Genomic DNA, 26,942 nt, shown 5'->3' with positions numbered 1-26,942 from the left:
CAGCCACACATTCAATTAAGGAGACCACACACACACACACACACACACACACACACACACACACACATATATATATATACACATACATACTAGCAATGGCACCCGTGCTTTGCCACGGGATTTGTTATTGGTAATAATATTGAAAATAATTTTATTCTTGATCAAACTGGTAAAATATCGTATATTACATTAATCAGAATAGTATTTGTGTGAAGAGAAACAAACTGTCCCCGATTGAACTGGTCCAGAAACACTTCTTTAATATGTATCTCTCAGGACAATCTCGGCTTCTTGTTTTAGCTGTCTAATAGTTGTGCATCTAGTGGCATTACCACCATCTCACTTGGAGGCAACTCACTCTTGACTTCAATTTCCTTATCAGTCAAACTTGATATGGCAAACCAATGTTAGTGATAGTTCTTTCCACACCACCAGAAAATCTCCATTCCTTTACAAAGTGCTTAGTGGCCAAGAAGATCACCTTTGATTGAATGGTAACACTATTTGAAATAAAACCTGATTACCCAAAAACAGTAACACTTCTTTTCACTATTGACACACCTGTTCTAAACAATAAGCTCATTATAAATTTTCTCTTATTCATAATTCTTCCTTTTTCTTCTAATAAATCTGCAAATACAAAAGACGAAAAAAAACACCAACCTTGACTTGACAGACTAGAGAAAGCAACAAAACACATACCTCTTTTGCTCCCAAAGCCCGTCTCCTAAACTAGATCACAATCTCAGCACACACCTCTTCCAAAACGAACCCAAGCCTACCTCGCAGAGATATCCAACCAGCCCTATATCCACCAGTAAAAGCACATTAAGTTCATTTATTAAATCAGAAATGTAATTAGTTTAGGACAAATGGTGACCAATAGAGTGTCTACAGCTTCCCAAGCCTATAAACAATGGAGATCACTTGGATTTTTATGGAAAATAAGGATCCAAGTTGGCTAATCATAAATTGAAATTATCTACTACATAGACCATGTTCAAGTATAATGCAGTCTTCACCCCTGACAAAGAGTAATGTATATGGTTGACTGACTATCAAAACAAAGAGGAATTGAGAACTGAACCAACTTGTCCCAAGCTCTAACACTGGGTGAAAATCTTTAAACACTAACTTGGCCTTGAAATTCGGTCTATAATCACAGGTATGATAACCTCTACACAGGTACTTGGACTTAAATTTAAAGAATGCGGCTATGAACTAACTTCTTTGTTCACCAGTAAGACCATCAAAAGCCATGCAAAAGTATACCAACAAACTACATCCCATATTCCATATTTTAATAAGGGCTAAAGCCAATCAACAACTGGATATGGACAGAACATTAGTGTTTAATCAGAAAGGCCATCCTCACAATGGTACAGAATTAATTAGGAGTGAGGAAACACGATCTTTCATCAGTTTTCCCACTCGGTTGTACTCATCCACCCCTTTGTAAAGGGCAACTTTTCTCAAGCAGTTATGATGAATCGAAGTCCCCTATTAGGACAGCTGAATAAATAAATCTATTCCAGATAATGATTCAAACTAATTAGGAGAAACAAAACCTATGAAGCCATCAAAACACGCAAGCCAAGATTGGATCTTTATGATCAATAGATGATTACACAGATTCGAAAGTAGGGACTAAAGAAGATATATGTCCCCATAATCACATAAACCACTCACAGATTCAGTTTTAGTGCTCAAAACATAGTGATCCCAATCGCGGGGTGTTCTAAACAAACAATACGACGAACGATCCGAAGCAATAAAGGTTGAAACTGGAAGAAGAGCAACTAACCTCCGATCTCAGATGATGAGGTGAGACTTGCCTCCGATCTCTCTCTATCTCTTCGTGCAAAGCAAAGAAACATAACCGATATCCTCTCTCTCTCTCTCTCGATCGTTCTTGATAACTAATAAAGCTAGAAGTGTAGATAGACTCTTATCTGATAGAGGCTTCCAGATGCAAATACCCAGGTCCAATGGCAATGATGTAATTTTTACAAAATAAGGACAGAACCGTCATTCGATAATCGGCTCGGCTCCAGCCGCTACTGTTACTCGGCTTAGTAACAGTAACCATCCCACCAACTTTAATAGTATGTATAATATATATATATATATATATATATTGATTCTTCTCCCATCAAACCCTATTCTCTCATACTCTCTCTCACCTGAACCTCAATTCGGCTGCACCCATCCTCTTTTCTCTCTAACACCGAACCAACCACCCCATATTCATCTCTTCTTCTTCCCACCGAAACTCACCACCACCAACCCATTTTCTATAATTTCTTCACTACTCCACCACTAATTATCATCAATTTCACAAGATTCAAAGGGAAGCCCAAGCATCAAAATCTTCATCAAATCAAATTTGGGTAAAAGTGGGGAGCCATAAATCAAAGCTAGCCATAATTGCTTTATAGCAATTTGTGGCTTGTTCTTGTTACTCCTACTTCTCTTCACTTTATTCCTCTTTAAATTATGTATATTGATGTTTGTTTAATGATGGGTAGTGAGTAGTTTTGTTGTTGGGGGCTAGGGTTGTGTGCCCTAGTCTAAATCTTGTGTAAAATATGCTTATTTTAATGTAATGATGCAATTTTCATATGATGGATGCTTATATCTATTTTTGTTGGGTTAAAATGCATGTCTAGGAGCCTAGTCAACTCTAGGGTGTGTATTTTGAGCATGTCTAGGATGGAGTCAGAGGCTTGACCCCCTCTAATTCCTAAGCTAGAAATCTTCAATTTCGTATTCGAGGGGTTATAAGCATGGTGATTTACACCCGTTGCGTGATTGCGCTGGCGGGTCGCTTAGTAGTCTAATTCCTCGATATTTAGGCCTCTTGATGTGAATTAGAGACCCTTGAACCGGCTCTAATTCATGTCAAGTGAGTTCCTACGACCCTTGAACCGGAGTAGGAATACCATGAAAGAGAATTTTGGTCCTTGAGCCTTGAACCGCCTTGGATACGACTACCGCCAAAGTAGAAAATTTGCATCTACATTAGATTAGTTTCCGACACATGAGATTTGGGTGAACGAACCTCCCTAGCACCCGACATTCTCATTATATTGTTCACAATTTTCTACTTTAATTTCCTTGCATTTTTATTAATCGTTTTGCATTTTATTACTTTTTGTTAAGTTCAAATCAACTCTCAAATATTGAATCCATCTACTCAACTGTGCATAACTCATTTGGGCTACAAGTTAGTGGCTTTGATTAGGCTTAGTGTGAGCTAAGCAGAGCATTGCCGGGGCTTGGTGCCTTGTGAATATTTTATTTTATTTTATTTTTTATTTTCATCTCATTGTGTGCTTTTAAGTTATTCTAGTGCTAATTACCTTGGTTAGGTCCAACACCTAATCCCCGAGGTACGATAATCAAGGTTCTAATACTTCCTTTACTTGACAACGATTCGTACGCTTGCGAGAGTTTATGAATCAAGTCATCTACTGTGGGGAGGATTTTAGACAATTGTAAGCATTTTATGCATGGCATAAGATCTCTACACTGTAAAGCAAATAGTGCTGCAAATCGATTAGCACACCTTGTTAATTGGTTTATCGTATATTGATGGTATTTGGTTAGATGAGACACTTGCTATTATATTCAGGATGTTCTCTATGAGGATGCTTGTTATGATTCAAATGTAGTGTCCCCCCCGATTCAAAATTTTACTACTCTTTCAATAAATGGAACCGGGCGTGGGGCTGAGCCTTCCAGCTAGGCTGGGTTCCAAACCCCTTTAAAAAAAAAATTAAAAAAAATTGTGTCAAAAATTTAAACTCAAATCCAACCTATTTATTAAATAGATTACTTTTTTCCAATCCGCTTAACCCATTTAATAAATAAGTTTTGTTGTGTTGGACAAAATAACCCATTTTGAGGGTTAACATCGCGACCCATTTAACTAAAAAAATGCATAAATTGATAAATTCACTTAACACTCCACAAGACAAAGATTATAAATAATCATATATAGTTCATGAATAATTAAATCCAATAATGATGAAAGTGTTTTAGGGAATAAGAAATTGAGAGAAATTCGCTAAAAAATTAGACCCATTTAACTAAAAAAATGCATAAATTGATTAAATTCACTTAACACTCCACAAGACAAAGATTATAAATATTCATATATAGTTCATGAATAATTAAATCCAATAATGATGAAAGTGTTTTAGGGAACCAGAAATTGAGAGAAATTCGCTGTATATTCTCATTGATAATAGGGGCCTCTTTATATAGATAATTACAATGCATAGAATCTCAATCATACAAGGAAAGTAATCGTATATTGAATAGAAATCTAGATCCTTCTAATTTAACCCTATTACCACTAGGTCAAGTAACCTAGAGTTTGGACCAAACACAAATTAGGGTTTACTTGAACACTCCCCCTTGTGTTGCCCAAACACGGTGCTTCTCTTATTGTCTTGTTAAAAACCTTGCTGAGTAACAAAAACCCAGTGGGACAAAAATAACCTCGGTCGAAGGGGAAAAAGAGCACAATACACCCTTCACGTTTCGAGACCATACATGTAGACACCTCCCCTTGATGTCTGCATCTCCCTTTGACGACTATGGTCATTGGAGTTCGGATAACTTCTGCAAACGATGCTACCAACATGTTTCTCGAAAGTGAAATTTAGGCAATGACTTAGTGAGCAAGTCTGCTACACTGTCCTTAGATTGAACCCAGTTCACCTTGATCTTGAGGAGAGTCTGGTGTTGCTGATTATCCTTGGTGTGGTCGCTTTTGATGTAGTCTTACTTCAAAACAAGCAGCATTATCCTATATGCTCGTAGGCTCATCTGTGGTAAACTTCAAACCACAATTGTTCGAACATGCGTAATTATGGATCCAATCCATATACATTCACAAACCACTTCGTGAAGAGCAAGAATCTCTGCATTATTCTAAGATATAGCGACTAAGGTCTGTTCTGTAGACCTCCAAGATATCACGGTCTTTTCTCATGGTGAACACTTAACCAATTTGGGAATGACCTTTGTATGGGTCAGAGAGATACCCAACATTAGCAAAACCTTCCAAAACACTTATGTCGTTTTAGGAAGGGGATAGTGGACGCAGGCTAGTGTTGGCGGCGTTTCTGGTGTGTGATGGGTCCGAATCCATCATCTCTTTGTAGGGATAGAACAAGCCTATATCAATCATACATCTCAAGTATCGAAAGATATCTTTTACACTAATCTAATGGCGTCGCGTCGGCACAGAGCTATATCTAGCTAACAAGTTCATGCAAATGAGATGTCTGATCTTGTGCATTGAGCTAAGTACAATAATACGCCTATTGTACTTAGCTAGGGAATTTCTGCCCCTAGCGCATCTTCGTCATCATCCTTCAAACGAAGAGGATCATTTTCATGATCAAGACTACGGACGATCATGGGGGTGCTTGAAGGCTTGACCTTGTCAAAATGTCTAAGCATCTATCAACACGATGTTCAAGTTCCAAACTGAGACATAATCGTGTTTTCCCATAATCCTTAATTCAAAATCGGATTTCAAGTGTTCAGCGGTTTCCATTAACTCTTTAAGGGCTTCTAATGAAGATCATGTCCAACATGAACCGCGATAGAATCCGAAACTTGTTATAGAAACGCGTGGGCATATCCCTTCCAACGCAAGTAATCATTTTAGCGAGCGTTTCAACCTCTTTGTAAATGCACTCCGTGGTCTAGAGCCACTTGACTTGGGTAAATGAAGTTCACCATGAACCTTAATGTATATTCTGTATCTAGATCCCTATAGAGATACTTAGTGACCACATTTGTAAGCTACATGTTCAGTTATTCGGAAACTACCAAACTAACAGGGTAGTGGAGTGTAAAGACATCCATTATGAGAGAATATGTCTCATCGTAGTCGATTCCAGGGCGTTTTATGAGAAGCCTTGCGCCATAAGGCAAGATTACCATATCTTTTTCTCACTACGCTTTCTAACGAAGATCCATTAGTCAACAGGTTTTATGTTAGGAGGTGTTGGTATCACTAGCTTGAAAATCTTCATCTTTGTTAGAGAATCCATCTTAACCTGGATCACATCTTTCCATTTAGGCCAAATTTCTCTACATTGGCATTCATTCATCAATGGAGCGTGGTTCAATATCATCGAACTCAACAAACTCATGTGCAACGAAATGTGCAACTACATCATCAAGTATGATGGAGTTTCTATCCCACATCTCATGTACACTAGTGTAATTTTCATAGAGCTCTATATTCTGAGGAATAGGTTCTAACGTCGAGGCATCCCCTAACGATAACCAAAACCCGGAAGATACTCATAAGATGGATTTTGAGTGTCGATGACCAAAGGATTGGAGTGTACCAAAGCATCATTCGAACCCACGGGCCTCCCACTCATCCTAGCTGAGGCCATGGCCTGTAACGCCAGAGTGCCATACTCTTTGGCGTTGGCACCATGTCTACCTCCGTGTAGGGCGGCGCTACGTCCTCTTGTAGGGACGTATTTCCTTGCAGGCATGTTTGTAGCATATTTGTGTGATCTTGTCCTTTTAATAGGGATCGAGATGAGACATAGTGGGGATAGGCCACGACAATTCCTGTCATTCCCGCTGAACATTCATGTTCTTATCTCCCCTAACGACGGGAAGACTGTCTCATCAAAGTGACAACCCTCAAATCTAGAGGTAATGAGATCGCCTTGCAAGGGCATTAAGTGACAGACGATTGTTGCAGTCTCAAATCCAACGTAGTTGCCCATTCGTCTGTAAGGACCCATCGTAGAGCGTTGTGGTGGGGCAATTGGCACATAAATAGCTCACTCAAATATGCATAAGTACTATACTTGTACCCAGTCACTAACGCAGAGGTACATCGAGTGGCGGTGGGTCATAGACGACTTAGCATAGCTGCATGCGATATTGCATCACCCCAAGCGGATATAAGGAGATTGGTACGCATTACCAATGTCCGGACTACCATTGTAGTCGTTTCCGCAAGGCCATTTGGGTGTGTACATGGGAATGTGATGTCCAACATCAGTCCCATTGCAATATCCATTAAAAGTCTTTCGATGTAAACTCTCTAGCATAGTCAAATCCAATTGACTGAATAACATGATCTGGGGAGTGAGCCCGTTGTCATATGATATGTCCTAGGAGTGTAGCATAAGCAGCATTATAAGTGGACAATGGCAAAACACGTGACCAACGTGTTTGCGTGTCAACCAACATCATGAGATATTTAAACGTCCACAAGTAGGGTGAATCAGTCCACAGAATCCCCACGGATTCTATGTAAGAACAAAATGAGTATTTTCATATCCTTTGCATAGGATGGTCTCAGTCCTAATTTCCCTAAGGAACGGACTTTGTAAAATGAGCGAGAGGCTTTAGAGTAACCAATGAGAATTTTGGTTAGGCCTGAGCGTCTGAAACGCTATTTTGAAGCAAGTTGGTGATTGCAGCATCACCTGGGGCGCCATCACCATGATGGACGCCATCCATAGCATTATGGATAGGGACTGCGCCAGCCCTAGGCTGGTGGTGGACGGAGGCGGTGCCCTAGCTAGCAGTGTCGGTCACACTTAGTCCAGGAATCAACTTTTGATTCATGGTTCATTTTGCTCTAGAGAAAAGATGTCCATGTGAAGTCTTTAGCAGACGGATCATCATATCATGACCAGGATGACCTATCCTGTAGTGACAAAGCCAATATGTGTCTAAATCCAAGAGATCTTCTCTCATAACTTTTATTGGATTAATAGCTTAAATAGTGACATAGAATCCACCAGAGAGACACATAAACTTCTCTAAGATGCGGCTTTGTTTGCAATCATTAGAGGTATTGCAAAGGAACTCATTTTCGTTCTCTACATGCATTTTCAAATGGAATCCGTTGGCTATTCATAGGTGCGATTGGCCCTAGGAGCGTAGAGAGTTTCTGTGATAGTAATTAAGGTGCCATTTGGCAAGGGGAACCATGTCCTTGAATTAATACTAATGGCCCAGCCATCGTAGTCACAAAAGTCATATGCTCAGAATCAAAATGGAGTCATAATGAAAAGAACTCGAAATTTTATTCATAAGCCAACAGAGTTACATCATTGTCTCTTTGACCAAAGAAAATCTAATCCAAAATGCTAGCTGATGCAAAACAATGATAGTCGTCTAACTTCTTTCGGTAATTCCAAAATAAATGTGACCAGGTGAGTAGAGAGATGTTGGTGGAGCAAGGCTCGCTTAAGTACCACTAATCTCAGAACCTTCCTAGACATCACACTTACTTTGGGTGAGCCTACTTTGAAGAAATACTAAACCATTGGCATCTACTACAAAAATATATGGCAATTTCCTATTACATCTCTTGGAAAATAAAAAGACTTAATCAAAATTGCCAATCTCTGGATCTTGGCCTTTGAAGTCTTCAACCCTTAGAGCGAGATCGTCATCTTGATCTTCTTGCTCCATATAATTTGCTTCCCTTACTTCACGATACGTCTTGTACGCGTTAGCAACATTCTGGGTGCATTACATGCTTTAGCCCAATGTCCGGACGCTCCACACCGAAGATAAGCATCATCATGGTCAGGCTCCCTTGATTGAGGTGCGCCTTGAGTGTGTTGAGGACGGCTATGATCCTTGGTGGCGCCACTACCATAGCCAGAGGCTCTACCTCTCTCCCTCTCTTCACACGTTGACCTCTACGGTTCCGTGCACGCCTATCTTGGCAATTTCCTTCCTCTTTAGGGCGAGGATATGGAGCAGAATGTCCAGAATAATCCATTTCCATAGGGTTTCATTCCAGGCACACTCCCTTAGGGGCGCGACTACAATTAGACTCCGGAATTAGCTTTTCTCCCACGGGTCTAGAGTTATAGTTCTTCACAAGTATGTTGTCGTACTTTTCAGCCACGTTCATGGCTCCAATAAGCTCATGAAATCTTTTGATGCATCCAGCGTTGACATCAATCCGATAGTTCTTGGCTATCATCAATGCAGAGACGGGGACAGTAGAGAGAGTCTTCTCGATCAACATCGTGTCAGTGATTTTCTGCCCACAAAAATCCATCAAAGACTTGATACGAAGTGCTTCTGAATTGTAGTCAAGTACAGACTTGAAATCACAAAAGCGGAGGCTATGCCATCTCACTTCTAAATCAGGAAGCAAAAAGTCACGAACGTTGCCAAAACGCTGCTCGAGTTCTACCCATTGTTTTCTGGGGTCTTCCTCATTGGGGTACTTATTTTGGAGTGCGTCATTCATGTACCTTGTCATGAGAATTATGGCTTTAGCTTCATTGGCCTCTCTCATAGCTCTATTAGCTTCAAAAGCGGTAGCTATTTGAGGAGTAAGCACGTTCTGACTTAGCTCTTGGATAGTACTCAGGATCCTATCAGCCTTAAGATGCTGGCGCACATCACAGACCCACTTGTGGTATCATGCGCCTGTTGTCTCTAGTGGAGCGAAGCTCAACTTGTTCAGGTTACTCATCCTGAAAAACAACAAAAGATTAGGTTTAGTTTCTGAGAGAAAAAGGCTACCACGAAAATAATAAAAATTTCTGAGCGTAGTCGCTTCCAAGAAATTTGGAATTTCCGAGCGTAGTCGCTTCCAAGAAATTCAATTCCAAGAGAAGCTCTAAGCTTGGAGTGAGCACAAACCCCCATAGTTCAGTTTAATTTGGTCTCCCCTATGATGAAGAAAGGGGGGTAGAAGAAGGGAGGTTGCAAGTCCCCAACAAAAAGAAGAGAAAAGTAATAAAAACTTCAAAAAAGCGGGAACTTTTAGAAAAGTTTACCTTGAAAAGTTGTCAGAAATTTTGACCGGAAAAATTGGCCGCAAAAAGTCACCTGAAAAAGGTTGACCGACGGTTGACCGGAGTTGACCAATCTACTGACGTGGCACGGTTGCTGATGTGGCAGATCAGTTGCTGACGTGGCAGGCTGACTAGACTCTGACGTGGTGCTGACTGGAAGGCTGACGTGGCTCGAGTTCTGGGCTAACGTTAGTGAGCCTTATGCTATCGGGCTTCAGTCTCTGGGCTTGCACGTGGGTTGCTACTCGTGGGTCTGACTGTGGGCTGCTGCACATGGGTCCGACACCTTGCTTCTGGGCTTTGGGCTGGATTGGGATCTGAACAGAATAGGATTGCCGGCAGTTTGGGGTGCAGGTGCTTCAGGCAAGCGGTTCGGGTATTTCTAGGCCGGTTCTGGTGATGGTTTTTTCGGTTCCCGGAATCTGGGGACGAGGTGCAACTACTGACAAAAGGTGGTCGTGGAGGGTGGAAGAGAAGGTGGCAAACCAGGCAGGAGATCTCGGATTCTTCTTGGGAGGCCAGTTTGGTCACTTCCGATGGCCCGTTCAGGTCGATTCCGGCCTGTTTTGGGGGCAGAGCCGCCGGTTCTGGGCTCTTGGAGGTGAAAGCTTCAAGGTGAGCGGTGGTGGTTCCTGGGATTTGAAGGCTACGAATTTAGGGTTTCAGGGTTAGGGCTTCGTGCTGATAACGTGTTTTAGGGAATCAAAAATTGAGAGAAATTCGCTATATATTATCATTGATAATAGGGGCCTCTTTATATAGAGGATTACAATGCATAGAATCTCAATCATACAAGGAAAGTAATCATACATTGAATAGGAATCTAAATCCTTCTAATTTAACCCTATTACCACTAGGTCAAGTAACCTAGAGTTTGGGCCAAACACAAATTAGGGTTTACTTGAACAGAAAGAAAATATTTTAACTTGTACATTCCGAGTCGTGTACGCGGGTTATATATATAATATAACTCGACCAATTTAATAAAAGGGTTCACTTCATGTTGGCAGGTTGACCCATGGTCTACCCGTTTATTAAACGATTCATGACGGATTGACCTGTAGCCAACCCACTTTTTTATCATGCGGGTTCAACCCGTTTGATTTTGTGTAAGTTTTGAGTCATATTATCAGGTCATATCAAAATTGCCAACCTTATATATGGATCAAACGATATCAACGCCAAAAAAGTACTAATGGAAAAAATTATGCTCATCTGCATGTTGTCTAATGATATATCAAGAATAAAAAAAATAAAAATAAAAACAATTACAACTTGAAACAAAAGTGTTTTCTACTTAAATCACATATAAAATACTGTACATTGTCATAGGAGGCTACTTTTGAATGCCATCATATTTGAATAGATAATTTTTAATTCTAATTGAATACAACAAGATTTTAAGTGACTCTTTCAAATCTCAATTGAAAATCCATAGATTTTTTAAATGCAAAACAATTTTGTTGACTCCCAAACGAATACATCCTCTAAGTTTTGATTATTTTAAGAAAAAAATAGTGTACCTACTGCTACTTTCCTTTTTGTAAATAAGAATTAATCAACCAAAGACCAAGCCAACCATATATAAGGAGGCGTTCTGAAGAGGACGTCTGCACTGTCACTAAAGTGCGGACGCCTAGGATTTCTGCTCGATCAAGAGTCGACGACACAGCATCTCTTGCAGGATGGAGGCCAGGGGCATCCCGGACCAGTCTGCTATCTAGTGGAGTCGCCGACGACCAGTTTGCAACAGTGCCCAGAACCTTGAAGTTGTAGGTGAGGTCGCTACCCAGAACTTTCGACCTCAATCTCCTTCGACCTTGATCGCTACCCAGAAGCAGTCTGGGATGCCTTCGGCCTTCGTAGCCTAAACTCTACTGCAGCGTCGACATCTGCACTTTAACGACAGTGCGGATGTCCGCCCTAGAATCTGCCTGACCATATATAAGCATATTAGGACAAGGATGAAAGATCCAATGTAAACATCTTGAAGGACAATGACTTTGAACCACATCATGGAGAAATTATCTGGAGTTCTGGACTTAAGAGTTAGAACACCATCACCTATATTGTGAGAAACTATATTAGAATCTCTTAGTTTCAAACTTTCAGACTAGTGCCTATTTGGCTAGCCTCATGAATTGCTAGGGTAATTTGAGCTACTTAAGTAATTGACTTTCTTTGACGGAAACTATTATAAATATAAATAAAATTAGAGAAATTTTAAATACATACCCCAAATTACTTAATATACATTCTTATTATTTTATATTTCAAATCAAATTTTATATGTAGATTAAATGACTAAAATAGACATCTATGTATTAGAAGAAAAATAATAATAATCATATCTTCCTTATATTATTCTATAATTATAAACACAATGAACTTCTATAAATTGCATTCTCATTTAAAACAAGAATAAAAGTTAGAAACCATCAAATTTAAATTTTCCTTAAATAAATTGTAATTAAATGGGGTGAGAGACCATATAATTTAGAATTTCAAAATCAATGGCATTAAGTGTTTTTAAAACATATTGCTTTATTCCCACTTTAGTTCATTTTTTTTCTTCCTAAAAGTTATGATTAGTCATTTTATTATCTAATATAAAACATCACATGTACAAAACTTTGTAATTGTTAATTTATTTGACCATCCAATGACAACTTCATAGTTTTGCCATTGTGGATCGGAGAAACTACTAGTAAAGTTTTAGCTGAATGTTTGACTCAAAATTTTATACTTGATCAATAGGGTGTTTCCTTGTTTGGTGAATGAGAACTCAAATAATACAAAACTTATTTCTAAGCATCTATTTGAAGGGAACAATAATGAATCCTTATGGATTTCCCAATAAATAACACAAGTAATTAATATGGTCAATTATATATACTAATCGAATTAAATAGTAGCCTTAATGTAGTTAAATAATATTGTATTTCATAGTTTTTTAGTTTAAGGATAATTTAGGTAATTTGGGTTGTGTATTTAGTAAAATATTAAAATGAGAAATTAAATGGTAGGTATATTGAGTAAGGAGTGTGTATTAAGAAATTAAGGGTATGTATTTAAAACTTCTCATAAAATTGATGTGTCTATCAAAAAAATACAATGGCCACAAAACAAAGTAAATTACCACGGAATGACCTTAATAGTGTTACGGTGTAAATAGTATGTCAAAATTTCTAATCCTTTCGTAACAATACCTGTAGGTACAACGTCCGAGTGAGATCTCTCTCTCTCTCTCTCTCTCTCTCATATTTTCTATGTTGCCGTACGATCGACCTCCCTCTCCAGTTTTCCAGATCTCGGTACCCGTCTTCCTATTGGCCTCTCTCCCCCTCAAGGCTGAGGCGTCAATGGCATCTCAAGAGGACGGGTTCATATTCCCCAAGGATGTAATGGCGCTGGTGCCTCCTGGCGGCACCAAACTTTTGGAGTCTTACACGGTGGTGGCGCTGGATCCTCTCTCCATGGATCACGGCGAGGCAGAGCCGTGGCTATGCCCCCTCTCCTCCCACTATTGTTCTATATATGTAGGGCTCTTGAAGTTGGAATGTGTTACTATTTAGAAGTTTGTTTCCAGTTCATGGCTGGCTTCTTGTAATGGTTACTATTGCTTGTACTTGAGTCCGATTAATAAAAGTGTTTCCGTTTCTCCTAAAAAAAAAAAAAAACAAATTACCACATCTCAAAAGTTGACGACTAAAATGGATCCACAATCTACAAAAGAAAGATAGATCCTCAACAGTCAACAGGATGAGATTGAAACCGATTAACAAATGAAAAGTAACAAAGACCAGTTCATCTTTCTCATATATGTGAGGATAAACCCAAGGATGTTGATCAGAACCACAACATTATCTTACGTGTGAAGCAGAATCTCCCTCCAACTGGTTGATCAATGCAACCTTCCATTATACAAAACCAAAAGCTGAAAAACTCAAATCTAGGCAGACCAATTATATATTTTTTTTAACGAAGTAAATTAGTGGGCATATCCTGCTCCGGATACTCGAGGGGATATAATTTAGCTTTTTCGTGAAGCCTTTTGCATAGTAAAGTCATATCTTCTTGAACTCAATAAGATACCACATGCTGCTTAGGTCTTAGTTGCCCAGTTGGCCACTTCAAGTATTTTTTAGGGTGCTTAATTAATCCTCCAGCTGTAGAGAGTATCAGATTCAATATGTGAGCCAAATCCGAGGTACAGTTGGCTAAGTTGCACAATCTAAGACAATCTTGGTTTTTTACCCTAAAATAATATGATCAGATATGTTGAAGTTGTTCAAAAGCAATGATAAGAGACTAGGATGGAGATATGCATGAATTGGAAGATAAATTTTATAGCATACCGGCATAAGTTACTCTTTTATATTCACAATACAAATGATTTTATTAGAATTAATTACATATAAGTGCATCTTTGAATGTTTTTTTAGCCATAAGACCACCAACTAATTTTTTCCCTCATAAGACCACTAGATTAAAAATTGTGTTATATTTTAGATATAAAAACCAACATATTTACATAAATACCACTAGAGTAAAAAGTCAACAATCATTCTCTCTCTCCGCTCCGGCAAGGTCTCCGGCAAACTCCGGCAACTACAAAAGCTACTCTGATGAGATTTCCGGCGACCTCCGGCGAGGTCACAAAAGCTACAATCACTAGCAATTAAAGCTACTGTCACTAACAACAAAAGATATGCTAGTGAGATTTCTGGCGAGGTCACAAAAGCTACTATCACCAGCAACAAAAGTTATTATCACAAACAAAGACTACGCTGGTGAGATTTTCAACGAGATCAGAAAAGTTACTGTCACTAGCAACAAAAACTACTGTTACCACAAAAAAAAAACTACTGTCACTATGAACAAAAACTACTCTTGGAGATTTCCGGCAACCTCCGGTGAGGTCACAAAAAGCTATTATTACCAGTAATAAAAGCTACTATGACCAACAAAAGCTACACTCCTCAAAACCAAAATCTACTATCCCCACCAACAAAAGCTACTGTTACAAATACCAAAAACTACTGTCATCAACAATAATAACTACTATCATCAACACCAGAAAACTACTCTCACCAATAACAAAAACTACTATCACCATCACCAAAAACTACTCTTATAAATGTCAAAAGCTATAATCAAGCAGAACAAAATCTAGTGACACAAATCTACCAACAGAGAATGCTAATCACTACATGTCCATAAATCAACCACAAAATCTAGTGACAAAAGCCAACAATGCATCAAATCAGGCATAGGGAACAAATGAGTTTCTACCTTTTTCCAAAAACAGTAACAATACAAAATTAAAACCACAAATCTATACCAAAATTAAAAACTCAGCAAAATGAATGGCATTGAGGACAACTCGTGACCGGAGAGAAGCCGAACGAAATCGAATCAGGGACCGGTGCCGGAATCTCATTTTCAGATGCGAAGGATGGCGGCGTCAGCCAGACAGCCACAATTCTCCCAGCTACACGCTCAATTTCGAGGACGACACCACATGCGTCGACGACATCCTCCTCCGGTCGCGGCTGTCGGCCTTCTCCTCCTGGAGTTTGACCCCGCCGGAGAAGTCGACCATGAGCTGGCGTATTCTGAATGACTTTCAAGAGGAAGATGAGGACAACCGGAGCTGGAGGTCACCGACGAGGAACAAAGCTGAAGGTCACCGAAGGCGAACAATCTGAAGGAGAAGCGTCACCGATCGATGCGTCGACGGATCTCCCGAGCTCAGATCTACTTCGAATCGGCATCGAGATTAGAGAAAACGTGGGAGAAAGAGGAGGAGGTGGTGAAACGATGCCGTCTCGTTTCGCTCCGATCCGTAACAAAGCTTCTCTCCGTCGAGATCGTTCGGCTAGTGATGAGCAATCGTCGATTGCCGCCAAGGGAGAACTTCTCACATCAGAGATGTTCTTCGTCGGTGACGCCATGGATGACAGCCACAGAGAAAGAGAAGGTTGAATCGTCGACGAGAGAGAGAAAAGAGATAACGATGGGTCTGTTTTTTTTTTTTTTTTTTTTGAATAGGATCTCAGGTTGGTTTTGACGTCTTGTTAAATGGAAGGGTAAATTTGTCAAAGACAAAATAATTTGAAGGTGAAAGTGGTCTTAAGAAGACAAAAAGAGTTGTGTCACTTGTGTGGCCGTATGGCTAATTAGAGTTTCAAAATGACACTTGTATGTAATTTTCTAATTTTATTATCGAAACCATTCGTCTTTTTTTTTATTTTTTATTTTATCTAGATCATACGGTTCCTCAAAGGCTTCATCTGCCCAGAGACTAATCTGTGCCGGGGGATCATGTCAGAACGCTTTCTCTCCCCTGGCTACCAAAAATATATTGGGATTTAACTCCAATAAGCGTCGGCGGGATTCGAACCCGGGTGTGTGCGTTCCACACTTAGAGGCTCTTGTCAACTCAACCACCTGTGGTGGTTGAAACCATTCATCTTTGAATTCTCTTGAAAGATATTTATCTTACCAAAAAAGCGATTTTGCACTATTGCGGCGCTAGCCATGAGCAGCCAGGATCAAACCATCCATAGCAATAAAATTGGTTAACAGTTGATTAGTAGCATTGCACCAGCCGCAGGAGCTCTAGAGAACTTCAGGCCTAGCTATGTTATTTGTCGACAATTCCAAATAACACTTCCCGGAGCTCTTGGTTTATAGTATTGTCCAACAAAATGTGTATAATCCACTACTAGATGTGTCTCAACCAAATTTTCAGCTCTGATACTAATTGTTATGCAACATAAGCTGGACAACCTACTATAGTGATATCATATAACACCGATAAATGTGTTCGGAATCCAGTCAAGCTGGGCAGCACTGATATTATCCTCACTTAGTTATCTTGAGTGTTTATATATGTGAGATTTTATTCTAGAGTGTCTCGAGATTAGTTTATCATCGGTGAGTGATCCAAATATATATTGAGTGTATTTTTTAAATTTAAAAGTTTTTTTTTCTATTTTAATTTCCAACGAGCCGCAACTCTAACAATACAAGACCACCCACAACTCCAACAACACAAGACCACATGTCCCCATGGTATAGATTCTAAAGTCAAAGGATCTTTGGGTGGAAGCACATACCACAGTCCACATATATACAGAAATATATCATATACTGTCAAAAAGCACTGGATTCAAAATGTTGCTACTAGTTTGCAACTTTCAAGCAGGGTCGTTTTTGAAAATCCAGCTCTTCAAGCATCTAAGGGAGCTTATATATAATAATTGATCATGATCTTCCACTCAATCTCCCATGATTCCTTAATAATGCCCAATATGAAGCATATTACATTATAATATCAAGATTGCAGATCTTTCTTAGCGATAATATATACTCTGATCACATTTTTAACATGGATAATTGCAGCTTTCCTCAAAAAGAAATGCCACCTTCCCCTCCAATATCCCCTCCTATATATAAAAGCCACATTAGTTGTCTTCACCACACAATCAATCAACTCTCTCTATCTCTCAAACACACACAAAATGGGTATTCCATTAGAGCTTTCTTCTCTTAGCTGTGGACTGAGAATCATACAAGCCAAAAACATAGAGTTCATCAAGACCACGGGAAACCTGTTCGTTAGATACTATCTTTCTGCAGGGGACAGCAAAAAAATTAGGCTGAACACTCGAGAAATCTCCACCAAGTCTGACCACATCTGGGACGAGTCCATTTCCTTGGAGTGTAATGGAAGCGACAGCTTTGTGCGAGAAACTGTGGTTTTTGAGCTCCGGTGGAGGAACACCGTGCCTGTTTTTGGAAGAATTGGGGGATCACAACTACTGGGCAGGGCAGAGGTCCCATGGAAAGAAGTGCTCGAGTCACCTAACATGGAATTGGACAAGTGGGTCACGATGGTTCCAAGAAGTACTAGTGGCGGTGCTATTGAAGGCGTCAAGCCGCCTAAACTACAGGTATCGATCAAAGTTGGAGTCCAAGCAGAAGTGGGAATGGAGAAAAGGAGGCTGAGAAGGACGAAGAAGTGGGATGAGTGTGGTTGCGAAGATGGTCATGGTCATGGTCATGGTTATGGTTGCACATGTTCTGATTACGAAATTTTTGCTCTAGCAGCTTTGCTAGAGGCTCTTTAGGCTCAAGCGGGCACCGAGGCATGTCAGTAGATGTCAACATTTTTGCCAACCCTTTTTCTTCTAGGACTGAAATGTAACAATCTGGACGGTGGTGAACTTTTATTTGTAACTGTATATATGAACCAGAGGATGAGAGATACAATCCAAATGGGTTTTGAGATATAAAGTAATTAACTTTTTCCATCCAAGTACTATGTTTTGTTTACTCTTTCATCTAAAACAATACAAGATCACAAACCAAGTCGTCTTCTTGTATGTTATTAATAAGAAAGAATAAGGGGTTGGAAAGAGAGAAGAGAGAAAGGCTAACAAAGGGAGCTGGGCTCGCGTAGAGAGAGGAGGGGGTGAGAGGGAGAAAGGAGAGGAAGAGAGAAGGGCACGTAGAAGAGGAAAACTTGAGTAAAAAAAAAATGGCAAAAAACATTTTAGGTATGTGTATTTAGTAATTAGGAATCTGTAAATAAAATTACTCACTGATAAATCAAATTTAAAATTTAAATGATGTATTGAGTATTGACATTAGAATTGTAAATAAAATTACTCACTGATAAATCAAATTTAAAATTTAAATGGTGTATTGAGTATTGACATTAGAATTGTCTTTTATTGCTGCATTGACATACTAAAGGCAATTGCCAATTTGGTAGTTAATCGGCAATTGCTGCTTAGTATTACAATGTAGTTTTTTTGGTGATAAGAATCATAATTCTCTAGATTCAGTTCATACCATTTTTGAGAAAAACATTTCCCACAAGCAACACCCTTGTTGGATCATAAAATTTTGATAAAAAGATTAACCAACAATTTATTTTTTTGAAAGGGGTTTATAATGTCTCTCAAATTATTGAGAAACACAAATGCATGACTAAAGAGAAGAAGGGGGACCAACAAAATAAAAACACTACAATACTCAAGTCAATCTCAATTCAACAGAAGTGTTAGGTATTTGGTATGATACTTCAGTTACGCATTTGCAGATATACCCACTTTTATTGTGAATTTTAACTCTCTCTCTCTCTCTCTCATACGGACACCCAATTCTGAGTAACATTCTCCTTCCTTCTTCTTCCTCTCTCCCTCCCCAATTTGATTTGGACACCTGAATCTGGGTATCCAAAATCTGATTTTCTTGAATTTCTTCTCCTCCTCCTCCTTATTATTCTTCCTTCTTCCTTCTCCTCCTCCTCCTCCTCCTTCTTCTTCTTCCTTCTTCCTTCCTCCCTCCCTCCTTCTCCGATATCACGTTTTGATTTGGACACCTAAATCTAGTTTTCTTCTCCTCCTTCTTCTTCCTTCTTCTCCTTCTTCTTCTTCTTCCTCGCCCAATTTGATTTGGACACCAAATCTGGTTTTCTTCTTCTCTTCCTTCTCCTTCCTTCTTCTTCTCTTCCTTCTTCCTTCTTCTTCTTCTTCTTCTGCAATTTAGGGTTCTTCTTCTTCTTCTTCTTCTTCTTATTAGGGTTTTTGTTAATCCATAAAGAGACAGATTTGCCCTTACAAATTTGACCAAAATCACATTGACTAACGGGGACCGTAACGGCATATACTGATTTTGGGTTGAGATTGTAACGTCATGTACCGAAGTTGATTATTTGAAACCTTATACACCAAACTTCAGGATAGCCAACATTTCATGTACTGTTCTTGAAATATTTCCAAAAGTTTAATTTCATATATGGGAAAATTTTACAAACAGTACACCAAGTAAAGATTACTAATAATGTCTATACATAAAGTTCCAAAATGAACATTTTGGTACACAGACTCTCGAGCCCGACCCACTATGTAGACATGACGTCAATGACGTCATCAATTTCAGCCTAATTTGAGGGATAATTTGGTCTCTTCAGGTTTCTACTCTGAGCACTCGGCTTTTTCTTTCTCACTATGAGCACTCATCTCTCTTCTCCCCTCCCAATCCCGATCACCTCTGCAATTCCAACCATTACCATCAATCCACACCCTTCAATCCTCAAGCTTCTCCGTCGAAACCATCTAATCCCAATCCCGGTGTTCAATAACATTTCTTACCAAACCAAAGCAGCACAAGGTAATAACAAGGTCTCTCATCTCATCAATCACTCTATCTTCTCCTTGTTCTTCTTCTTCCTCTTATTTTCTCCTCACTCATTTCTCTCTGTAATTTCAGACCCTCATCAATGGAAACCTCTCAGAGACCAACCCAAACTCTCTCCCATCCCCAAATCCTCTATCTCACTATGGACACCCATCTTCTCAGGCCCAATTTCTCTCTCTTCACCTTCATCTCTGCGATTCTTTATGTCTCTATGTCTCAATTTGCTAGAAAATCCTAAGAGGTTGTGATGAGAGTACGAGAAGAGAGCACCAAAGCTTTGCTCTAAGAAGAAGAGGAGAGAATATGCTGGTCAAACGTGACATAAAACTCGGCGTATAGCCCAACCAGGTCTTGGAAGCAGGAGTGGAATAAGTTTCCAGTGACGGAGAAGGCGAGGTTGAAGGCAAGGCAAGGAGTGAAGACGGTTGGGCTTATGGAGGTGGATGTAGTGGATCCAGATTCGGGCTTAAGCGTGAAGAGAAACGAGTCGGATGTTGGAGAAATTGTTATGCGAGGCAGGTGGTTTTACACCGGCGATGTCCGGGTTATGCACCCGGACGAGTATCTGGAGATGGGTGTAGGGATTGTTGTGGTGATCGGTGGTGGGGATGGGGATGGGATTAGAATTAGGATTTTGGTGGGATTAGAAGTGGGTTGAGTTTGGTGTTTATGGGTTTGGAAGGTGGAGGAGATGTGGTGGTCGCTGGGGTCGAGGTTTCCGGGTTTAGGTATGTGGAGAGAGAGAGTTAGAGGAGATACTTCTTTTTTTAAAAAAAAAAAAAACCAAAAAAAGGGCTAGAGTGTGAGAGTACTAAATTACCCTTTGATAAATGAATAATGACATTAGAATAACGGCGTCATTGACATCGTGTCTACATAGTGCGTCAGGCTTGATAGTCCATCTACCAAAATGCTCGGTTTGGAATTATGTATGGAAATTATTAGTGGTCTTTACTTAGTGTATTGTTTGCAAAATTTTCCCTTCATATATTTGTTTTGAGATAATCTACAATATTTACTCCAGGGATTTTCACCGTAGTGATTTGTTCACAATTGTGACTTGAAATATCTTACAATTGATATCAAAGCATACTATACTCAAATTGATTTACATGTTCTATGAAATTAAATAAAATTCTGGGATCAAGATTAATAATTAATCCGCATTCAGTTTTATGTTCATTAGTCAAGTTCATCTATATATTTTTGAATGTATGTCTGCATAATTTTGAACTTAATGCAAATGTTTCAATAATTTTGTGTTTTACATTATAAATGTTTGTCATTAAGATAATTGTTCTATACTACACAAGTACTTCTAGAATATTGTAAATTACAAGATGAATGATTAAATTTTAAATTTCATATATCTGTTATGTAGTATAAATTCATTGTTATTTTGATCTTTTGTGTGACTTTTCTACACATTATACGCTGCCAAAGTGGCTATAAATATGAAATTCCTTCTAGATCCACTAGATCATGATAACACTGTAAATTAGACAAATCAAGTTTCATATACTTTATGCTGTCAAAATGGCTTAGTATACAAGAAACTATCTGTTTTGTCTATTTTGCACGAACAACATCATGAGACTTAAAATTAAATTGATATTTATTTCCAAATAAATCTATATTAAACATTTGGTTTCTGGTTGTGCATATGCAGAACACTAAGCATCTAGATATCATTAAAGATCAGCACACCACAAAGACTGTCATAATCTTAAATATGATTGAGTTTCATTTTTCTGTTCATATGGCTTTAGTTTAATGAATGTTCAAATTATGAATTTTTCAACTTTTTTTTTTGGGACTTGAAAACAATTATGGTATTCAAATAAACTAGAATATTTTACTGAATTTACTTCATATGCAGCCATGCACTTTCCTATAGCATTACTCGGATTGATCTCCTAATGGCTCCAACTTCAAGAAGTAGAAAGGTGACATTGAGCTGAATTCGGGCATTCTGAATTATCCTCATTTAGTAACCGAAGTATTTATATATGTGAGATTTTATTTCAGAAGGCCTCGAGATTAGTATATTATTAGTGAGTCACCTACATATATGTGTTGATCTTTTTAAATTTAAAAGTTTTTTTTTTTTCTGTCATAAAAAAAAAAAAAGTTTTTTTTTTCTTTTCCCACTTCTTTAATTTCCATCGAGCCGCAACTCCAGCAATACAAGACCACCCACTACACCAACAATACAAGACCACATGTCCCCATGGTATGGATTCTGAAGTCAAAGGATCTTTGGGTGGAAGCACGGACCACAGTCCACATATATACAGATTCCACTTTCAGATATATGATATACTGTCAAAAAGCACTGGATTCACAATGTTTTTTTTGAGAAGACTGGATTCACAATGTCGCTGCTTGCAAGTTGCAACTTTCAAGCAGGGTTGTTTTTGAAAATCCAGCTCTTCAAGCATCGATCTAAAGGAGCTTATATATAATAAGTGATCATGATCTTCCACTTAATCTCCCATGATTGCTTAATAATGCTCAATATGAAGCATATTACATTATTATATCAAGATTGCAGATCTTTCTTAGTGATTGTATATACTCAGATCACATTTTTAACATAAATAATTGCAGCTTCCTCAAAAAGAAATGCCACCTTCCCCTCCAATATCCCAGACACTATATAAGAGCCACATTAGTTGTCTTCACCACACAATCAATCAACTCTCTCCATCTCCATCTCCACCTCCAATTTCCCTCAAACACACACAAAATGGGTATTCCATTAGAGCTTTCTTCCCTTAGCTGTGGACTGAGAATCATACAAGCCAAAAACATAGAGTTCATCAAGACCACGGGAAACCTGTTCGTTAGATACTATCTTTCTGCAGGGGACAGCAAAAAAATTAGGCTGAACACTCGAGAAATCTCCACCAAGTCTGACCACATCTGGAACGAGTCCATTTCCCTGGAGTGTAATGGAAGCGACAGCTTTGTGCGAGAAACTGTGGTTTTTGAGCTCCGGTGGAGGAACACCGTGCCTGTTTTTGGAAGAATTGGGGGATCACAACTACTGGGCAGGGCAGAGGTCCCATGGAAAGAAGTGCTCGAGTCACCAAACATGGAATTGGACAAGTGGGTCACGATGGTTCCAAGAAGTACCAGTGGCCGTGCTATTGAAGGCGTCAAGCCGCCTAAACTACAGGTATCGATCAAAGTCGGAGTCCAAGCAGAAGTGGGAATCGACAAAAGGAGGCAGAGAAGGACGAAGAAGTGGGATGAGTGTGGTTGCGAAGATGGTCATGGTTATGGTTGCACATGTGCTGATTACGAAATTTTTGCACTAGCAGCTTTGCTAGAGGCTATTTAGCTCAAGCATAAGGCACCGAGGCATGTCAGTTGATGTCAACATTTTTGCCAACCCCTTTTCTTCTAGGACTGAAATTTTACAATTTGGACAGTGGTGAATTTTTATTTGTAACTGTATATATGAACCAGAGGATGAGAGATACAATCCAAATTGGTTTTGAGAATATAAAGTAATGAAATTGTTCCATCAAGTAATATCCTAATTATTTTGTCTCCTCTTTTATCTAAAACAATACAAGGCAAACAAATATCAAGTACTGATTTATCAAAGGCGTTAAATATATCAACAAACACTGCAATATGTATATGATTAGTCTCTTGAGATTCACATATGCCAAAACAAAAAAAATCATTTACCCGTCATTTACAAGATGGTGGATTCTGAAACTGCTTGGTCAAACAAGATTTCAGCATCCTCCAAACCATCACCAATTCATTTATTTCCTTCTAAATGTTATATAATCTTGTAGAAACCCATTTCGCATACTTCCGTGTTCAGACCAAGCTCAAGCTGATGCACTTTAAAATGCAATTGCCACACTCATGGTAGGAAGCACCTCTCTAACAAGTAGAGACATAGCTGCTGGGTAACTTCGAACCAATCTTTAGCACACCATGGCTGTGTGGTGCTCTTGGTAGTTGTTTTGGGTGCTATTATAAACTGCAAGAAAATCAGCACCTCCTTGAAGTTGGCTATTCCAAAAGATAATCAGGCATTACAAGATTGTGACCTGCTCACAATTCCACCATACCATAAGCTTTCTTGGTTTTCACAAGAGTCTAGAGCATTAAGAGGGAGTAAAAAGTTAGACTTGATACCAAAATGAGTGGCAGAAGCAACTCCCGTTGTCTCTTAACCTTTTGGCAATTCCATATAACTTGAGCACCTGGAGTTCATAACAGTCTCTAACACATTTCAAGACAGGTGGATTCACAAGAAGTTTGTGTCACAAACCCTTGTGGTATGGAAAGATTGAGTCTACTATCGGACTCCCAGTGACATCTCCGATGTTGATTTATGTTTGCTGCATTTCCGTAATCATAACAGTTTTTGACATCAGGCCTCTCTCGACCATATGCTCCCAAAAGAGACGTAAGATGTCATTTTCACTGGCATATGATGCATTGACAGACCTGTAGATCTTGCGAGTTACCATCAACCTCCTTTTGAACATTTCATCTAACATCCCTGAAACTACACTTGATTTTCCTGCTTTCAAGTAAGCATATGCTAGACTAGTAAATACTACACTGTCTGCTAATATACCCTTCTCTTGCATTAAACTGTAAACCTTTTCAGCACAATCTAGCCTTTCTCGTTTACATAACCTCCTTATTAAAGCCCTGTACAGAGAGACATCAACAACAATACCTTTTCTAACAAACTCATCTGGTAATCTTATAACTGCTTCTTCATTGCCTTGGTTGCAGTAAGCATCTATAATCCATGTATATGTGCAATAACTTGGGCAAAACCCCGCATCAAGCATGCTAAATAAAAGATCTTTAGCACCGTCCATTTCCGGTACCATACAAAATCCATGAATGAGTGCTTTATATGTAAACTCATCCAGCTTCAACCCAGATGCCAACATCCTGTTCTTCACTTTCACTGCAGACATCATATCTCCGATTTTGCAATAAGCATTAATCAGGGTGTTACATGTGACATTGTCAGGCTCAACATTCTTTTCACTCATCTCATTCAAAAGCTTATTCGCATCCCTCATCCTGCCTTCTTGACACAACTTGCGAAGAATAGAATTATAAGTAACAACTCCAGGATACAACTCCTTAGACTTCATAACCTCACACAATCTTAAAGCTTCTTCCAGGTCATTCACTCTACAATACCCATCAATCAATGTAGTGTAAGTTATATGATTAGGAACACAACCTTTGATATCGCGGAAAAGTTTTACAGCTTCTGTCATCCTTCCTTCTCTACAAAATCCATACATAAGAGAATTGTATGTCACCATGTCAGGACTAACTCCTGCCATTTCCATTCTATTTTGAACAGACAAAGCTTCATAGTGCATACCTCTTTTGGAATACAACGATATCAAAGTATTATAGGTGAAAATATCAGGAAACACACACCTCAACTCCATCTCACTCACCAATCGTTCCGCCTTTTCTATATCCCCAGACTTGCAACAAGCATGAATCAACACATTGTATGTATGAATATTCGGAACAACCCCGGTCCGAATCATCTTCTTATAAACTTTCCAAACCATACTAGTCAACCTATCTTTAACCAAACAATTCAACAACACAGTACAAGCATGCAAATGGGGCTTAAACCCATGTACCCTCATATGCTCCAAAACCTGAATCGCATCCTGCGTCATCTTAGAATTAGCATAAGTTATCACAAGCCAGCTCAAAACATGGGAATTCACATCCGGGTCATCTTGGGTCGGAATCAAAGCATTCAAAACAGTTGGGGATGACAAGAAATCCCTAAAAGCAATCTTCTCAAGCAATTGGTGTGCAGTTTTGAAGTGTCCGTGCTTAGTGAGAATGTGAACCATGGTCCAAGAGCACTGCAAGGAGTGCTTGTAATTGGGTACTGACTCCACCCATTTGAAGAAAGACAAGGAAAGTGAAGGGCTGTAGCCATAGAGTGAGAGTTGCAGGAGTACCTGGTGAATGGTGGATGAGGTGAGACAAGACCCAAGCTTGGGTTTCAAGAGGTGGTTCCAATGACCCTTTACTACAATTGCAAACAGACCCTGAATGAGTTGGGTCTCACCACTCAGTGGAACTGAAGCAGCCATCTGAGGGTTTTTGAAGGGTCTATGTGCTTACATTTCATCTCCAGAAAACTCCCAGTCTCCCCTCCATCCAATTCACCCAAGAAGAGCAGATTGGCAATTCAATAACAAATTAAAGAGGGTTTGGAACAAATTTTCAAAAAGCCACAAGGCCCAGAAACTGAAACCTAGAGGGTTCTCAAATTCAAGGCCCAAAAGCTAAGGCCTATACCTTATTCAGAACCCGATCCAATCCAAACTGCAATGCTTCTCTACTCAAAGTTGCTTAACTAAAGCGAAGATAGATATTAGTTTAATTAGCTAAGTAATTCAGATATCATTTTCCATATTTAGCATATCATTCTAGTAAAGAATGGTCAATTCTTTGCCCCAAAAACATATTAGTTGGACTTGGGAGATGGGCAATCCAACCAAATATCATTCTAAATGAAATTGACTCTTGTGTATATCGATTTGTACTCTATTAATTATTTTTTTCTTACCATTAGTTCAAGCTACTATGTGGGCTCATATTTCTTCAGTTATGGCTCGAAGCTTGTTTCACCACTTGAAATGATGACAATAAATAACGAACACTTTGAATATGCATGCAACTAAAGTAATCAACTATATAACATGTGATTGTGAAAAATAGGCAAATAAAAAACTATTTAATTTGACATTTAATATTTTCATGATCATATATAGAAACTAACAAATAATGAAACTCCTATTTATAAGAGGGGTAAAATTGGTAGTTTAATGAAAAAAAAAAATGTGGAGGAGAGAT

At 39.0% G+C, this 26,942-nt stretch overlaps 3 protein-coding genes across 3 annotated transcripts; 2 read left to right on the top strand and 1 right to left on the bottom strand.

Annotated features, from left to right (window-relative positions):
* The first annotated feature begins 17,327 nt into the window (after positions 1 to 17,327).
* LOC112189635 lies at positions 17,328 to 18,300 on the top strand. The gene has a single exon (XM_024328977.2). The coding sequence runs from the start codon at positions 17,360 to 17,362 to the stop codon at positions 17,966 to 17,968; it is 609 nt and encodes a 202-aa protein (XP_024184745.1). The 5' UTR covers positions 17,328 to 17,359; the 3' UTR covers positions 17,969 to 18,300.
* Positions 18,301 to 22,671: 4,371 nt separating this feature from the next.
* On the top strand, positions 22,672 to 23,585 carry LOC112183300. Its single transcript, XM_024321638.2, has one exon. It carries the CDS (start codon positions 22,795 to 22,797, stop codon positions 23,389 to 23,391), a length of 597 nt encoding a protein of 198 aa, XP_024177406.1. The 5' UTR covers positions 22,672 to 22,794; the 3' UTR covers positions 23,392 to 23,585.
* Positions 23,586 to 23,649: 64 nt separating this feature from the next.
* On the bottom strand, positions 23,650 to 26,260 carry LOC112183298 (pentatricopeptide repeat-containing protein At5g38730). The gene is made up of 2 exons (XM_040513664.1): positions 24,210 to 26,260; positions 23,650 to 24,121 (listed from the first exon to the last, which is right to left on the bottom strand). The coding sequence occupies exon 1, from the start codon at positions 26,174 to 26,176 to the stop codon at positions 24,407 to 24,409; it is 1,770 nt and encodes a 589-aa protein (XP_040369598.1). The 5' UTR covers positions 26,177 to 26,260; the 3' UTR covers positions 23,650 to 24,121; positions 24,210 to 24,406.
* Between the last annotated feature and the right edge of the window lie 682 nt (positions 26,261 to 26,942).

Source organism: Rosa chinensis, chromosome 2, assembly GCF_002994745.2.
Source record: "Rosa chinensis cultivar Old Blush chromosome 2, RchiOBHm-V2, whole genome shotgun sequence".
Lineage (NCBI taxonomy): Eukaryota > Viridiplantae > Streptophyta > Magnoliopsida > Rosales > Rosaceae > Rosa > Rosa chinensis.
Note: the sequence above shows the minus strand (reverse complement) of the source record. Positions and strands in the feature narration are given on the sequence as shown.